The 18,159-nt window shown below is 42.3% G+C and overlaps 1 protein-coding gene across 1 annotated transcript in view; it reads right to left on the bottom strand.

Annotated features, from left to right (window-relative positions):
• Positions 1 to 18,159, bottom strand: part of MRPS27 (mitochondrial ribosomal protein S27) — a 133,576-nt gene that overhangs the window by 86,780 nt on the left and 28,637 nt on the right. Inside the window, exons 3-4 of the mRNA XM_036740984.1 lie at positions 9,256 to 9,326; positions 4,197 to 4,255 (exon numbers count right to left, since the gene is read on the bottom strand). Coding sequence (XP_036596879.1) covers positions 4,197 to 4,255; positions 9,256 to 9,326 — 130 coding nt within the window. The remainder of the gene's footprint in view (positions 1 to 4,196; positions 4,256 to 9,255; positions 9,327 to 18,159) is intronic.

The raw sequence follows: 18,159 nt of genomic DNA, 5'->3' as shown, positions 1-18,159 counted from the left end.
ATGCAGTCTGAGGCTGGATTTGAAATCAGGTCTTGAATCCATGCCCAGCGTTCTATCCAGCAAGCCACCTAATTGCCTCCTTACTATACTGCACGTTGCTACAAAAAGACTCCATGAATTAAAATCACTATATTTGATTTATGGGAATTGTACACCCTCAGGATTTAAGTTGAAAAAAAAAAAAAAACAAAAAACAAAACCAGGGGTGAAATCCACCAAGGTGAGGAAAAAATAGTAAGCCTCATTACTTTCTAAAAAAACAAAACAAAACAAAGCAAAAACCAAATAAAGGGCAAAAGAAATTCGTACCATGTCTTAATTCTGACATGGTCTACTGGACTTGATTTCCTTTGAGAAATGCTCCTGCAGGGAGAAAACTAACAGTTCTCCAGTCCAAGACAAAGAGAGACAAAATAGGAGCATCTAATAAAATATCTACAGAAAACTTTCTGAATTTTAATCTGAGATTATTTGGAGATCCTAGAAGGCAGACAAGATATTAAACTGGTCAAAAAGACAAAAGATTTCAATGAAGAATTAAAAGGAAAGCTAGATGAGAGCTTGGGCATCACTTATATAAAAATAGGCTTATTTTATCCAAATGTTTTTCAATATAATACAGACCTTACTGCTTAGGGGGGAGAATGCTACTCTTAAGAATTTATGATATTTTCAGAGCCAAGATGGTGGATTACAGGCAGTGACTCAGCTGAAATCTTTCAATATTCCCCTCCAAACAACTTTAAAACAACTCCTCGAATCAAATTCTGGAGTAGCAGATCCAACAAAAAAGGTCAGGGTGAGACATTTTTTCTGGCCTGAGAAAACTTAGGAGGTTGGCAGGAGAGGTCTGTGACACTGGGGTGGAGGCTTGTCCAGAGTGCGTGCACGTGAGGCAAGAGTGTGGTAATAGTGGTGAGGGCAGCAACTTTGGAAGCTCTCAGACCAGAGACAATAGAGGGGTTGGACAACTGGTCAGAAAGGGGACCCATTACTGGGGACCCGATGCTAGCACTGGGTACAGTTGGTGCTGATTGGCAACTCTATTGCCTATACACAATTCTGTACCACACTTCCAGGACAGAGAGGAGCACTAGCAAAGTGGCTGCAGGAGAGCAGGAGACCTGGTCATAGTTCCAGGGCCAAGAGGAGTACTCATATTTGTGGCTGTAGGGGAGCAGGGGCTCTTTCTCGGTAAAGACCAGAGCACAGACCAGGAAAGCAGTGATCATACCTCTCCCAAAATAACACCACCTTGGAAGCACCGAAAACTTGTGGACCCTCAGAACTAGCTCGGACAATAGCAGCACAAAAAAGATTGAAATTTGGGACAGTGCCTTCCTATCCCCAGGTGAGCAGAGGCCAACTTTAACCTAAAGTTCAAAGTCAACAAATAGGCTGGAAAAAAATCAGCATACACATTCCATTATATTCAAATCAGGGCAGCTAGGTGGTGAAATGGATAGAGTGCAGGGCCTGTTGTTTGCCTCAGTTTCCTTATCTGTAAAATGAGCTGGAGAAGGAATGGCAAACCCCTCCAGTATCTCTGCCAAGAAAACCCAAATGGAGTCTGAGAGTCAAACATGACTGAAAGACAGCTGAACCACCATTCATAACCTTTGACAATGTACCAGCTGGAGAATGACTCTTGGTCTTATATAATTGTGTGAATTAACAATATTTGGGGGTAGGAGGAAGAGACCTATAATTTCACCAGTGTAGGGAGCTCCCCTTGAGGAAATGCCTTCCACCAATTATGAGTCTTGGGGAGTTACCGGGGCAATGAGAGGTCAACGACTTGCCCGGGGTCAGTATGTGTCGATGGTAGGACTTAACTTGGTCTGTTCTGGCTCAGAAGTCAGTTCTGTCTGTGCTCGATGCCTCTCTATTATCTTGGATGTGTTTTATCAGAGGTATTTGATACAAATATTTTTTCCCCATTTGACAATTCCTCTTTTCATCCTAGCTTTGCCGATTTTTGGTGGCTCTTTATTTTTGCATACTGCTAAATCAGGGCCTGATTGCTGTCATCCTTGAGTGCATTGTGGTTTTGGCATTAGGATGTAACCTCTCTGTTCTCTCCTAGCTCCCCTTCATTTCTTACCCTTGACTACTTGTCCTTTCCTGGTTTTATTCTGCCTATGAAGTATCTTTAAATCCTATTTCCCCCACATGCTGATTTAACCATCCCACCATGTCCCACTCTAAATTACATGTTCAAGGGAACTGACCTCCTGGTGCTCTTTGAGCAGTCATCCTTTAGAACCCATAATCACAGGAAACTTTCTCTCTCCCAGGACAACTTACCACTTCCCTTCTCTATTTTTGTCTATATGAACATCTAAACTCACACTACTCCACAGGACTCAGTTGAATTAATCACCAAACATTTATTAAATGCTTATGATGACCCAGCCACTGTGCTAGGCACCGGGGCTACTAAGACAAAAATGGGACAGTTCTGACTCTCAGGGAGTTTACACTCTAATAATAAACATCAGACAAACAATCAAATAAGATGATGCATGTGAAGGCACTTTGTAAACAGTGGGGTGCTACAAAAAAATGCCATCACCCATCGCTCTGTGGTTGTGAATCTAAGCAACTCTTGGTGGTTCTGAGTTAAGGAAAAATAAAACTAAAGTACTGTTTCCATGGCAACTCACATATCAGTCACAGATCAAATACTGGCATCATCACATGGCCTGGTTTAAATTATTTTCATGGTTTGTTCAGACAAAAGGGGCACTGTGGATTGAGCACTGGAGTTGAGAAGACCTAAGTTCAAATCTGGCCTCAAACTCTTAACAGCTGAGTGACCCCTAGGCAAGTCACTTAACTAATCTCTATTTGCCTCAGTTTCCTCGACTGTAAAATAGGGATAACAAAAGCAGCTATCTCTCAGGGCTATTGTGAGGACCAAATGAGATAAAATTTATAAAGCACTTTGCAAACCTTATAACTCTATATGCTGCTATTATTAGTATTATCTATAAAATGGATGGTAAAGATTTCCAAATACAATAATAATATTAATTATTAATTAATAGCACCTATACCTCAGGGTTGACATTGGGTCAAATGAGATGTTTGTAAAGCACTTGGCAAACCTTAAAATTCTCTGTAAATGCTAACTGTTATTACAAAATAAATATCCTAAAACTAATGCTACTTAAGTTTTTTAAAATTAAGCTGCAAATTATTTTAATATAATTTAAGAACTGGGACTTACTTAAAAAATCAGGTATAATGCAGGTTTGGAGGAGAAGATGAAAAAGATGTAACATGTATAGCCATGGCAGAAAGTACAAAGAACATTTTCTTTTACATAATAAACACATTACCTGCTAAATTTATATTTGTTCATTCATTTTATACGTCTCCACATCAGTCACATTGCTCAACACAATCTTAAACTTCCTCCACTATGTCTGGGGCGAAGCATTGTGGTACACCAGGGTCCATCATGCTATCAAACATAGAAAATCACCAGTCCCAAAACAGGCCTTCCATGCCCTCACTCTAGCCTCAGCAAGGGATGTAAAGACTATATTGAGGTAGATGCACAGATGAAGCAAAGAAACCTTAGAAGAAGGCAATAAACCAAATGGCTTCTCTACCAAGAGAATGGTACTGGTTCATTTTATGTTTCCACACAGAATCTCTTTTAGTCTAACTGGCTACAAACTGTCTGGGAAGAAACACCTTCAAAAATTCCATCAGAACCAGCCAGCTGCCAACTCCTAGGCATCCTTTAGGGTCTTTACTTGGTTCTTCAGCAGCCTTGCCTGAACTATTACCTATAAATAGTATTGCTTATGTTACAGCTCTATTCTGAAGGATAATAATCTAGTCAAGGTGCATAAGCCTTAGTAGTCTAGGGTCAAAACATGAAAATAATGATTGATTTTGACAAAAAGGACAGTAAATGAGCTTAATCTGCTGACTGTCTTTTCCTACGAAGATAACAGCCCAACATTCCCTTTCTCCTCATCTGGCAAGGTAGGATTCACTTTAAATATATTTTTTGTAGTTAAAGAAACTGAAGAATGAAATGGCTAAAAGGCTACGCAGGAGACAGGGCCTTTCCCTGAACACAGCTGTTAGCAAAGCTCTTGACAAAGCACCAGTGGTTTAGGGACAAACAAGCTGCACAGTCAATTCAGGTGTATGAATGCAGGAAATAGAAAACTTACTTGTAAAGGTAATATTCAGCATGGTCTATCTCTTCTCGGGATGAAACATTGTCCACGAACTGAGAGAGAAAAAAGGGAAAACTTCAGGTAAGGACAGATTAACATTTGCCTTAAAGATACCGCCTCACTGAGGGTCAACAGCTGTACTGGACAAGCACTGGATTGGGGGGCGGGGGTGGGGGGGGGGGAGGTGGATGGGGGAGAGGCAATTAGGGTTAAGTGACTTGCCTAAGATCACACAGCTAGTAAGTGTCCAAGGCCACATTTAAACTTAGGGCGTCCTGACTCTAAGGCCAGTGTTCTAGCCACTGTGCCACCTAGCTGCCCCTGGATTTTTTAAAAAATAATTTTCCCCTCTAAGTTTTATTGAGAGGCAGGGTGGTGTAGTGGGCAGAGAACCAGCCTTGATGTCAAGAAGTCCTGCCTCTGACACATTCTGGCTGCGGGACCCTGGGAAGAATCACAGAAACTCTCTAAATGTTATATAAGTTAAGTATGTAAGTGGCAGAGCAGTTGTCCATGTACAGTGGTAAAGAGACTCTTTATATGAAGCATTTTCTACTCCAAAGAAAGAAAGCACAGATCTAGACCGCCAGACAAAAAAAGAAAGTTTATTGATGTGTTTAGTTTTAACATTACTGTTATTTCTGGTTACATCATTGCAGTCCTGGAATTAAACCCTCATTTGTAACAAAAGCAGTAACAAAACAGTTAAGCAAAACCCACTGATACCAATTTCTACATCTGACAATACCTGCCCTGGCAGACGCCTGCCTCTGGAAGCATGTTTCCTTATCTGTTCTCCAGGACCGTCCCTGGTTTTTCAGTTATATGCTAGCATTTATATAGCGCCTTTAAGTTTTGCAAAGTGAGGGATTACAAAAATTGTCTCATGTGCTGCTCACAACAACCCTGGGAAGTAACCCTATATTACAGAAGAGGAAACTGACTCACCCAGGGCCCCACAGCTAGTATCTGAAGCTGGATTTGAACTCAGGCCTTCCTGACTCCAGGTCTACTGCTCTATCCACTTTGACACCTAGATTCCTCAGGGTTCAGCCTTCTTTTAGTGATCTTTTCATTTATATAACTGCAGTCGACGTATATGTTGTTTTCTTGGTTCTGCTTATTTTGCCCTGCATCAATTCATATAATGATTCAGGACACAACACTGGAGGCATTCAAGTTACAAAAGGCAGGAAGACCTGAGTTCAAATCCAGCCTCGGACACTTACTAGCTGTGTGATCTTGGGCAAGTCACTTGACCTTGTTTGCCTCAGTTTCCTCATCTGTAAAATGAGCTGAAGAAGGACATGGCAAACCACTCAGCCAAGAAAACCCCAAAAAGAGATCAGAAAGAGTTGGACATGACTGAAAAAAGACTTAACAATGAATTTGTTCTACTGACCTACTAGCTCATGGTTGCTGCCTAATTAAGGTTAAAAATTTTTTAGCAAAAAAAAAAAAAAAAAAAAAATCTCAGGAGGACCCCACTCTGAGATCGGAAGGGCTGTATATGGCTCCTGGGCTGCTTTGTCAACACCCTATTAATTACTCTTTGGTGTGGATTTCTGGAAAGGGACATGGGACAATAGGATCAGGGTCAGGGGAGATGCTCATGAAAAATTAAGAGCCAGAGGTTACGAGTTGGGTGGGTGGGGAGGGGAGAGTCTTCCCAATAGTACTGGGGATCTCACCGATGAAGGTGGAATGACTTAACTCTGCTTTTCTTCACCCTTTGAAGGCCTTGCAAGAGATGACTAGATGGTCTCTCAAACCCCATCTTGTATCTAAGTTTCTCTAAGACTGGATATACTGTTTCCCTGCTGGAACAAGAATCCACAGGGGGCAAAAAGAAGGAGGGAAGTGCAAATGGACGTGTATATTTTTCCTTTCTTCCTTCTTTTAGATCAGGGGTTCTGAACCTCTGTTGTATCACCAACTCCTTTGGCAATCTGGGGACACCTCTGAACCCCTTATTGGAAGAATGTTTTTAAATCAATCAAATAAAATACCTAGGACCACAAAAGAAACCGATTATACTGAAACATAGGTATCAAAATTAAAATAAATTTCCAAGCCGCCAGGTTAAGAGCCCCCGTTCCATTTTGTATCTGTATGGAAGGTTTTTACTTTTGCAGAGTGCTCTCCCATCTAGCATCTCATTGCAGCAGGCATCATTATTCTCCCTTTACCAGGGAGGAATGTGAAGCCCAGAAAGACTAAGTGATTCCTAAGGTTACACGGCAAGATCATAGCCCAAACGAAACTAGGCCCAGTGTCTCTGGATTCCTACCCAGGTGCTCTTTCCATCCGATTCAATTTAGCAAACATTTAGTAAGCACTTACTACTAATGCTGGCAGATAATGGGTCTCTGAAGACAAAACCAGAACAATCCCTGCTCTTAAGGAGATTACATTCTAGGGAGGAATTACACCATGTACACAGATAAGCAAATACAAGGTAATTTGAAGAGGGAGACAGGACTAAAAACTAAGTGGATCAGGAAGGACTTTGGGTACCAAGAGTGCCTAAGTGGAGCCTTGAAGGAAGCTGGGATATTGAACAGCAGGAGGGAGGAGGAAGGGGATTCCAGGCAAGAGAGTCAGGCTGGGGAGGGTGAGCAGACCGAAGGAATAGACAGAAGATGAAATGCGGAGTTCACAGAATACCTAATGGGCCAGTATGGTTGAAATGCAGAGTGTATGAAGGGGAAGGGGGGTGGGGGTGGGGCAGGAGAGAGGAATTAAATCTAAAGAGGTTAAGTTGAAGACAGGTAATGAAGGACTTTAAAGGCCAAGCAGAAAGAGCTTGCACTTTATCCTGGAGGCAATGAAGGAGGTTCTGAAGTGTCATGGTCAGACTTGTTTTAGGAATACTAACTTGGCAGCTAGATGGTGCTAAGGATAGAGCACTGGGCCTGGAATCAGGAAGACCTGAGTTCAAATCCAATCTCGGACACTAGCTGTGTGACCCTAGGCGAGTCACTAATGGGGATAATAATAGCACCTACCTCCCAGGGTTGTTGGGAGGCTCAAATGAGATAAATTTGTAAAGCCCTTAGCACAGTGTCCGGCACATCATACGTGCTTAAAAAAAGGTCATTTTTCAATTGTACCCAATTCTCCATGACTCCATTTGGGGTTTTCATGGCAGAGACACTGGAGTAGTTGGCTATTTCCTTCTCCAGCTCATTTGACAGATGAGGAAACTGAGGCAAACAGGGGTAAGTAACTTGCTTGGGGTCACACAGCTACTAAGTGTCTGAGGCTGGATTTGAACTAAAAAAAAAAAAGTCTTTTTGACTCCAGGCCTGGAACTCTGCCAACTGGCTTAATAAGTGCTTATTCCCTCCCTGCCTCCACCCTCACTCCCTTTCCCCTGTGGAGGATGGCTCAGAGGTGGAAAAGACTGAAGTAGAGAGATTAGCTTTCACCAAGTTATTACGAATAATTTAAGAACAAGAATATTCGCTTTCACAGATCATTCCACATACAAAAAGTATTATTATTTTTTTCCTAAGGGATATAAACAGTTTTTAAAAACTCACATTGTATAAAAAGCAATTACATCAGAATTTAGGAATATTTTTAAAAGAATAAATCAGGACGTGACCACCATTCCATTGGCCTCCTTCAAATCCCATAACCTAAAAAAAATGTGTACATTCTACTTCATAAGATTTCAAGCTGTCAGGATTATCTAGTAAAATTCTCTTGTTTTATAAATGAGAAAACAGAAGCTAAGAGAGGGACATTTCCAAGGTCACACACATAAGTGGTAAGTAGCAGAACCAGGCTCTTAAATCCAAGCTCTCTCATTCCAAATCCAGCAAACTCTTTATAATGGTTCTCCTATATCTTTTTTGTTTATTTAATTAGGTTTTTTAGATTGGATTTGGGATTTCACTGCAATAGACACTTCCCAGGGAGAAACTTCTCCTAACAATGCTCATTAGCATTTTCTCAGCAGCTTGCAGATTTGCCTGGGGCACTGAGACATTAAGGGACTTGAAGCTAGGTAGCACAGTGGATAGAGTGCCAAGCCTGGAGTCAGGAAGAAGAGTTCAGATCTGGCCTCAGACACTTACTAGCTGTGTGACCCTGGGCAAGTCACTTAACCCTGTTTGCCTCAGTTTCCTCATCTGTAAAATGAGCTGGAGAAGGACATGGCAAACCACTCCAGTATCTCTGCCAAGAAAACCCCAGATGGGGTCATAGAGAGTTAGACATGACTAAACAAAACCAGGATCATAGAGTTTTCATGTCAGAGAAGGGACATCTCATGCCTGCAAAGTTGGCTCTTTAACCACCCACTCCTGGTTTTTTCTCCTTCTCTCCTCTTCCCCTCCTACCACCATATGTAAGGAATGAAAAATGTTTCCCTAGCCCACAATAAAGTATTTGCAAACAACTACAAAGTCGAGTACTTGAACTGCTCTCTCTTTTCTCTACCTCCTGGCCTCCCTCAAGCCCCAGCTAAAATCCCCCCTATTTACCGGAAGCCTGTCCCAACCCCACTTAACTCTATGCCTCCCCTTTGTTGGTGACCTCCAATTTATCCTGTATCTAACTCGTTGGTCGTTGTTGTTGGTTCAGTCATTCCAGTCACATCTGATTCTTCACGACCCCATCTGGGGTCTTCTTGGCAAAGATAATGGAATCATTTGCCATTTCCTTCTCCTGCTCATTTTACAGATAAGGAAACTGAGGCAAACAGGGTGAAGTGACTTGCCCAAGGTCATACAGCTAGGAAGTATCTAAGGCCAAATTGGAGCCCAGGTCTTCCTGACTCAAGGCCCAGAAATCTATCCACCGCACCACCTAGCTGCCCATTTGTAGATGGCTGTTTGCATGTTGTCTCTTCAATTAGATTAAATTCTTGAAAACAAGAGAATGCTTTTTGCCTTTCTTTATGTTTTCAGAGTTTAACAAAGTCTGGCACATAGTAGGTGCCAAATAAGTGTTAATGTCTTGTATTTTAAGGACCTATATCGCCCATCATTTACATTAAGTCATTCACATACAGAATACATTTTAAATTTAAAAAAAATCCTACCCGTGAAATTGTCAGAGAACTGACAGGCAGCTTTTTCTCATATGTTCTATCCATTAAAGAGGCCAGATCAGCTGTGAAAACAAAAAAAAAATTAATTTAGTTCAGACATTGGTGTCCAATAATATTACTAACATTTATATATTCTCTTAAAGCTTGCAAAACCCTTTCCATACATTATTTCATGTGGTCCTCCCAACAAGCCTTTGTAACAGGAAGTACCCCAGCATACCCAGGATGGCCTGCTGGCAAAGGTTCTTTAATCTGCTTTTAAAGGAAAGTAACTTTAAAGGGGTCAGCAATCTTCTTTAATTACATTCACTAGTTCAGAGGAAGGGTCAGCACCTTGAACATCAGAGAAAATATAAGCAGAGAAATTATTACAAAGATCACTGCCTGAACCAAAGTAATATTGCTGTACACTTTACATACACCCCTGGATCAAGAGAGCCTTTTACATCTGAGCAGCTGGGGAGTTCTGAACATACAGCTACTCAGTCTCGACCGGGGAATCAAAAGATCCTTCTCATAAGCCAACCAACAAAAGCAAAATACCAACTCAGTCTAGATATACACTTCTCAGAGCCGGAAGGCATCACAACCCTCATGACTCAGTGCCTCATCCACTTAGTACCAAAAGGTGTGAAAGCCTTCCTACAAGCAAGCCTCCTCTAAGCAAGCTTCCCTCCCCCAAAGGGCTCTGTGACTCAGGACGTATCACAGCTGTGAGCTGGGCCAGAGCTCAAGGCAGGTCACACAGGCCTATTAATGAGCAGGGCAGATCTTCTTATTTCATTAACACTACAGCCTTTGAGGTGGGTGTTATTATCCTCATTACGCTGATGAGAGAACTGAGGCTGAGAGGTGACTTAACCCAGGCTCACACAGCTAATAAGTGTCTAAAGCCAGATTTCTGAGGCTGGTCTTCCTGATTCTAAGCGTGACGCTCTAACCATGGCACTACTCAGCTGGTACCAAACTGTCGAGGGCATTGAATGCTAGAATACATGAATTATATTCTGTGGGCAGTTGTGGGGGACCACTAAAGAGTCTGGAGCAAGAGAGTTATAAGAACATATTACGCACAAAGAAGGTAAATATAGACAGTGCCTGGCACACAGTAGGCACTTTAATGTTTACTGATTAACTGATTGGGGAGAAGGGGAAGAGAGTAGAGGTGGATGACCTATTACCTGTGTGAAAGAACTAATATTTATCAGCTTTCCCTTAAGCAACTCCTTTCTACCTGTCTCCCACATAGTACAGGCCCAGGCCTCTCTTTTTTCATAAGGATTGGCTTTCTTTAAAAAAAAAAAAAAAAGGCAAAGCTGGAGAGATGGGCATGGAAGGAGAGGGCACTGGCTGTGGCTTTTCCTATGCTGCTTCTGGATCACCTAAAGGCAAAAAAAAAAAGTCTTCCCTCTGCCTTAGTGACTTTCTGACGACCATATATCCCCACGTTCTTCACCCTATCTTGCCTGGATGACCAGACATGTTTCCATGGAGATGGGAGATGAGGGAGGGTGGGGGAGACACAGCCAGATTAGCCAAGTACCTGTATACTTGTTTCATATTCTTGCTGTATAAAGGAAGAATAAACCTCTTTGTGCTAATGGTTCAATGGCTTTTGAGTGCTTTCTTTCATCCCCACACGGAACGTGAACTAAGGGAGTGCTGGCATGAGTTACCTCCAATAGAAAGCCATGGCAGTATTCCAAGCACGGAGTTATGAGGGACTGTACAAGGCTAGCTGCGGTGGGAAGAGGGAGGAGGGGACAGACCTACAGATCCTTAGGAGGCAAAACTGGGACAACTCAGAAACTAAATCGATAGGAGAGGTGACAAAGAGAGGAGACAGAGATAACACACAGGCTTCAGACACGGGAAATTGGTGCCCCTGAGATAAACAAGGAAATCAACAGGAACAGGGTTTGGGGGAAACGTTTGGTTTCAGACATGTTTAGTTTGAGCTGCAGGAAAAACATCCAGATGAGAATGGGTTCCTTGTAGGCAGATGGGCACGTGGGCCTGGATCTTGAGAGATCTGGTAGTCATGTGGCTAGAGAAGATCCCTCAAGTTGTGGGAGGGAATGAGTTGCCAAAGAAAAGGATGTAAAGAATGATTAGGATGATGATAGATTAAAAAAAAAGCAGTGCTTTAAAGTTGGCTTTATGTACATTATTTCTGTCCCATTGGACAAATGAGGAAACTGAGGCCCAGAGAGATTAAGTAACTTGCCCATCATCACACAGTTGATGAATATGAGAGAAATGATTTGAAACTAGGTCTTTTTGATTCCAAATAGAGAAGAGTTCCTGAGATTGAACCTTGTAAAGGTTTGGGAAGAGGAAAAGGAGCCAACAAAAGAGAGACAGAGAATAGGCCATCAGAGAAATAGGAGAAGAACCAGGACAGGTCACTATCTAATGCTACAGAGTAACTAGGGCAAATCAGACCAAAAAGAAAAACCAAAACCAAAACCACACAGAAACAAAAAAAACCAACCTCCAAGGGATTTAGCGATTAGGAGGCCACTGATAACATTTGAGGGAATAATTTCAGCAGAAATGTAGCAGGGGAATAATGTCAGATTACAAGGAAATGAGGAAGGAGTAGAGGATGATGAAGTTGAGGTATCGGGTCTGGAATGCCTTTTCAAGAAGTCTGACTGTGATGGGGAAAGAAGAGGTGAATCAGTAGCTGGATGAGACAGAAAGACTTTGAGGGAATTGGGGAAACCTGAGCATGTTTGCAGACCAATGGCAAAGAACCAAAGGAGAGACAGAGACTGAAGATCCCTGACAGAGAGGGGACAACAGCTGGGGCAAGGTCAGATGGAAGAGTACAGATGAGTAGTAATGCCCATGAGAGGAAGACCCTGGAGAGAGGAATATGGAGGATTGGAAGTGATGCTGAAGTGGGGAGGAGAGGGCCTTGGCCAACACAGTAAAGCAGAAGGTTAAGTTCTCTGATCTACGTGTGGAAATAGGACTATTGCTGGATTTCTGTTGTTCACTCGTTTTTCAGTCATGTCCCACTCTTCCATGACCCCATTTAGAGTTTTCTTGGCAAAGATGCTGGAGAGGTTTGCTATTTCTTTCTCTAGCTCATTTTACAGATGAGGAAACTGAGGCAAACAGGGTTAAATGACACGCCCAGGGTCACAAAGCTGGTATCTGAAGCTAGATGTCTAAAAAGAAGAAAAAGGTTCTGAATATGCAAGAGTCAAAGGGAAAAAAGCAGTTGCTAAACACCTACGATGTGCCAGGCACTGTGCTAAGTAAGGGCTTTAGAAACATTTTCTCATTTGATCCTCTCAACAACCTTGAGGAGTAGGGGCTATTGTTATCCTCATTTCACAACTGTGGAAACTGAGGCAAATGGTGTGCCCAGGGTCACACAGCGTTCTGAGGCTGGATTTGAACTCAGATCTCCCTGATTCCAGGCCCATCACCTAGATGAGCCTGGCAAACTGGAAACTGAGATAGGTCAGAGAGTAGTTTAGGACTGTAGAGAAGCATGAGAGCCTAGGTGAGGACATACATCGGAAAAGAACCTTGGTTAAACACGTGTTTTTTAAGAAAAATCAGTATGACGGGAAACACAGACCAACTGGCAAGGTGTCAAGGAATACCATGAAATAACAGCATATGCTACAAACTATAACAGAAGACTTTACTTTAAAACGACGACAGCAACGGTATTTTCTATTAGAAAAAGAGGAAGTAGGGAAAGTAATCATAGACTTTTGAAGGGGCTTATTTATGAGACTAAGTGTCATTAAAAATGTACCCTATATTAATCTTAAAATAATACCAAGTCAGTCTCTCCCCCCTCTTCTCTGAATGAGCTCGTCAGTAAGGTGCACTTTAGTGTGTCAGTAAGGTGGATTCTAGTGTGTATAAGGTGGATTTTTGTTATTATTTCTTAGGGTTCAGTTTCCCAGGATCCGCGGCCACAACAATCACTGTTTCCCAGGTATTAGATTTGAGTTCCCAGGCTCATGGTTCAAAACATCTCCACCATGCTTGCACAGCATTATGTAATGATAAATAATATAAACATACACTGAAACTGTAAACATTCGCTACGACTGTGCAGTGAGATATAGAGATGAGGTGAGGCAAACTTGTGAGGCTACTGTTGGCAATATGCCTTCTTTGTCTGATGCCCTATAAAACAGGTGGCCATTGGTCAGTGAATTGGGGAACCTTTATGGTTGAATGGACAATCTGGGATGCTGCATATGCCTTGACTGACCCCCAACAAGGATTAGGGGGAACCCTCTAGGGTTGAATGTACAAGCTGGGATGCTGTGTGCCTTGATTGGCTTGTGAGGGGGGAATCTGTGTTTGCCTCAACAAGCCCATTGAGGCTTGAGGGGACGTGGGGATGCACAAGTTGTGCCTGTCTCAATTGACCCCATCAAGACATAGGGGTAGTTGCCCGCACCCCCCCCTCGCCAGTCCCTGTGAGAAGGGTGATTAGGGAATGCTGTAGGAGTTTGTGGTGCTTCCATTATCAGCAATACTGTGTTTGAGAAGACTAGACTAGAATAATGCTTATTATTAACCCCTTTGAAGCTGTTTGACCTTGTCAAGAGTGAACCTGTTAGAGGCAGGGGTCCAAAATCTCCACTGCCTCCTGTATGTCATCTAACAGAGCTACAAAAACACATGGATATTTTCTTCTTGTTTTTAACCTGATTAGAAGAGCAAGGAAAAAGGAATTTCACACGGGAACCAGTGCCAATGTACTCGGCAGGCAGGAGCTGGGAGGAGGTGGGGTGGCGAGGGGGGAAAGCTAGAGTTAACTGAATCAGAGTGTGTGATGTTGACAGTGAAATGAGGCTGCAAAGGTGTATTTCATGCTAACCTCCCTCCCAACCTTATTTTGGAGCTTCTACAGGAGTTCTATAGCATTAAATAGTCAAAAGTGAAAAGGAGTCACAAATTTAAACACCAAATTACCCTTAATGCTAGAGGGGTGTAGAAGGAATTAACTTTTCTTGTGATTCTTTTAATACTCAAGTATCAAATTATTTCAAAGGCAAATAAATCCATAAAACCTGAACATGAGTAAGAGTTAAGGCCAATTAGCATGGCTAAATTTGGGCTCTTATCTGTTAATAAGGCTAGAATGTAAACTAGAGGAAACAAGGTCTTTCAGATGACTTTCAAAACAGTGATCCTCATTTTAGGGTAGTGTGAAATATAAAGGGGGAATCATTCATATTTGCTCAAGGAATGTGGACTTAAAGGGATAGGATGGCACGGAAATCTGCTGTCTTAAAATATAGCAGCAAATGGGCCACTGGAAACGTTGGGGACATGAAAAGTATGAGGAACATTCTGGATTTAGTGGGCTTGTCAGATCACCCTGTAAAGTAACTCAAGGTACCATTTTAATGGCCACCTTCAGCCAAATGGAACTAAGCTTTCTCCTTAGATAGCTAACAGCTGCAGTATCGAATGAATAGAATTAGCATAATGCAAGTCAGAGCAAGGTTTGCCTCTAAATATGGTGTGGAACCAATCATCTCATGTTACAGTGCTGGGTATGATGAATGAGGCAGGGAGCTGGAGATGGTGTAAGAGCAGCTGCCACACTCAAAGGCCAGCCCAGCACCATTGTCTGTGGGCCCCTGACTCAAGCATTTCTGGTCATGATTCCACATGTCAGTGAGCTGCCAGTGGTCACTGAAATCTGGTTTGCAGGGACAGTGGTATGGGGCATGGCAAAAAGAGTGTTGGGTTTGGAATCAGAAGGTCGCATTTGCACCCTTATTTAACCTCTCTGGGCCCATCTCCTCATCTGTAAAATGAGGGGCTTGGACTAGATGACCTCCAAAGTTCCTCTGAGGTCAAAAATCTATGACTCTACAACCTTAGTTATTTTACCACGGTTTGGTTCATCAGTCACACATGCACGCCGACTGTATAACTGATGAATGTTGCTGTTCAGTCGTGTCCAACTCTTTGAGACCTATGGACCACAATATGCCAGGCCCTCCTGTCTTCCACTAGCTTTCAAAGTCTGTCCAAGTTCACGTTGGTTGCTCCCATGACACTATCTATCCATCTCATCTCCTGCCGTCCCATTCTCCTTTTGCCTTCAATCTTTCCCAACATCAGGGCCTTTTCCAAAATGTCCCCTCTTTCATTATGTGGCCAGAGTATTTAAGCTTCAGCTTCAGTATGTGACTTTCCTTCCAGTGAATAGCCTGAATTAATTTCTTTAAGTATTGACTGATTTGATCTCCCTGCTGTCCAAGGGGTTCTCAAAAGTCTTCTCCAGCACAATTCGAAAGCGTCAGTTCTGTGGTGCTTGGCTTTCCTTACAATCCAGCTCTCAGTCAAACATACAATGAATGAATGGAGGCTAGCACAGCCAAAGAAAAAAACTGAATTGGCCTTTTTAACCCTGATAAAACCTGAAACTATTAGTGACTACTTGTTCACAAGACTTCAGGTAACTGTGTCAAGAAACATCAGTCAGGATATCAATGGCTTCTTATTTGGGGAAACCAAAGCTAATGGTGAAGATTCAGCAAATACTTACCAAGTGCCCAGAACAGTGCGAGGGAGTAAAGGAGAGCTACGGGATATCGCTTTGTGGACCAAGACATGGTTCATGAGTGGGGAGATAAGACTTACACATAGTTTAACAATCAAAGAAAAAGATAGAAAATGGCTGCATGTCAAATTGAATGGTACAGAAAATCAGTTCTACTGGAGGTTGGAGAGGGAACATAAACATTATTCCTGTGTAAAAGTGTAGTTAAAAGGGCTAAGACCCATGCCAAACAGTTCTCCCTAAGGTGGGAGCTTCCCAAGGTTGTGTCTTCAACCCTCTTCTCTTGCTCCTCCCTCCTCCTTGGCAATCTCATTGACTCCAAGGACTTCGATTATCACCTCTACTCAAGTGAAGGAGTCAACAACCCAGCCCTTAGGTCCTCTATGGACACCTCTAACTACCTGAAGAATGTCTCCACCCCAACCCCTCTATGTCCCAAATAAAGCGAATTTTCTTTTCCTCAAAACCAGCTGCTCCTCCTGACTTCACTCTTTCTGTCAATGACGTTGTCATTCATCCAGTCTTCCATGTCTGAGACCCTGGTGCCATCTTAGCCTGTAGTCTTTCTTCCTCATCTCTTATGGCCAACCAGTCCGCAAGCCACCTCTTCGATGTCATGTCCATTCCTTCTGCCACCACTCTAGTACATCCTGTCATCATCAACTTCATGGGGAAGTAAGCAATAGCCTCTCTTCCTCACAGGTTTCTTTCTACCTCACCCCTACTCCCCGCCCCTTCCAAACCAATCTTCATAACAGCGTCAGAATACTTAACCTTATCCAGAGATCTGGTCAGAGCATTTCTCTACTCAAAACTCTCTAAAACAGGGCTTCTTATCCTGGGGTTCATGATTTAAAAAAAAAATATTTTGGCAACTATTCCAATATAATTGATTTCCTTTATAATCCAGCACTTAGCCCTGTTCCTGGAACATAGCAGATACTTAATAAATGTTTATTGATTAACCCTATGTCTTTTATTTTATGCATTTAAAAACATTATTCTGAGAAGAGGTCCAGAGGCTTCCCAGACTGGCAAAAGGGTGACGGAAATAAGGTGAAGAACCCCCGCAAAGGCTTCGTTAGCCTCTTAACTTCTTCCACAATATGGTGGTCATTTATCTGTCTAACCCTATCTCATTTTTACTTCCCTCCATGTCTATCAGGTTCTTGCCAAACTGGGCCACTCACCATCCATCCCCCGTACATGCCCTGACCCTCCATCCCTCTGCTGGATTGCTTCTGCTCTCCCCGCTCACCTTTTATATGACTATTGGATTGTAGGGTCTGAATCAAATGCTATCTCCAGGGAATTTCCCTAATCCCAGGCCCACCCCACCCAAGAGGCAATGACCTCTCTCTTCTTGTATCTCATCTACTGCTCTCATGTACTTATTATTATACATTTCTTATTATAGTGAGTATAGCACTATATCCTCCCTTCTTCCCACTAGAGTGTAAACTTCATGAAGACAGGTCTCGTGTCAAGTTTGCATTTCCTCCAGTACTTAGCACAGTGAGTTGTACACAGCAGGTTCTTAATAAATGTGTGATACCATATGTACGCTCCCAGGACATGTATACTGACTGGATGTCCCAAATAGCTGTAAGCCATTAAAGCTTAAAATCTCAAATGATAAATGTGGGAGAAGTTGTGGGAAAGGTGGAACACAAATTCATTGTTGGTGGAGCTATGAGCTGATCCAACCATTCTGGAGAGCAATTTGGAACTTTGCTCAAAGGGCTATAAAAATGTGCATACCCTCGACCCAGCAATATCGCCTCTAGGGCTATATCCCAAAGAGATCATAAAAAAGGGAAAAGGACCCACACGTACAAAAATATTTATAGCAGCTCGTTTTGTGGTGACCAAGAACTGGAAACCGAGGGGATGCCCATCGATTGGGGAATGGCTGAACAAGCTGTGGTATATGAATGTAATGCAATACTATTGTGCTATGAGAAATAATGAACAGACAGACTTCAGAAAAACCTGGAAAGACTTATATGAACTGATGCTGAGTGAAGTGAGCAGAACCAGGAGAACACTGTACACAGTAACAGCCATAGTGTGCGATGACTGACTTTGATAGAGTTAGCTCTTCTCAGCAACAGAGAACCTAAGACAATTCCAAAGGACTCATAATAGAAAATGCCATCCACATCCAGAGAAAGAACTATGGAGTCTGAACACAGAGCAAAACAGGCTATTTCCTTTTTTTGTTTTGTTTTTTTCTTTCTCATGGTTTCTCCTATTCGTTATAATTGTTCTATACAACATGACTAATGTGAAAATGTATTTAATAGGAATATATATGTAGAGCCTATATA

The sequence above is a fragment of the Trichosurus vulpecula genome, chromosome 1 (assembly GCF_011100635.1).
Source record: "Trichosurus vulpecula isolate mTriVul1 chromosome 1, mTriVul1.pri, whole genome shotgun sequence".
Lineage (NCBI taxonomy): Eukaryota > Metazoa > Chordata > Mammalia > Diprotodontia > Phalangeridae > Trichosurus > Trichosurus vulpecula.
Note: the sequence above shows the minus strand (reverse complement) of the source record. Positions and strands in the feature narration are given on the sequence as shown.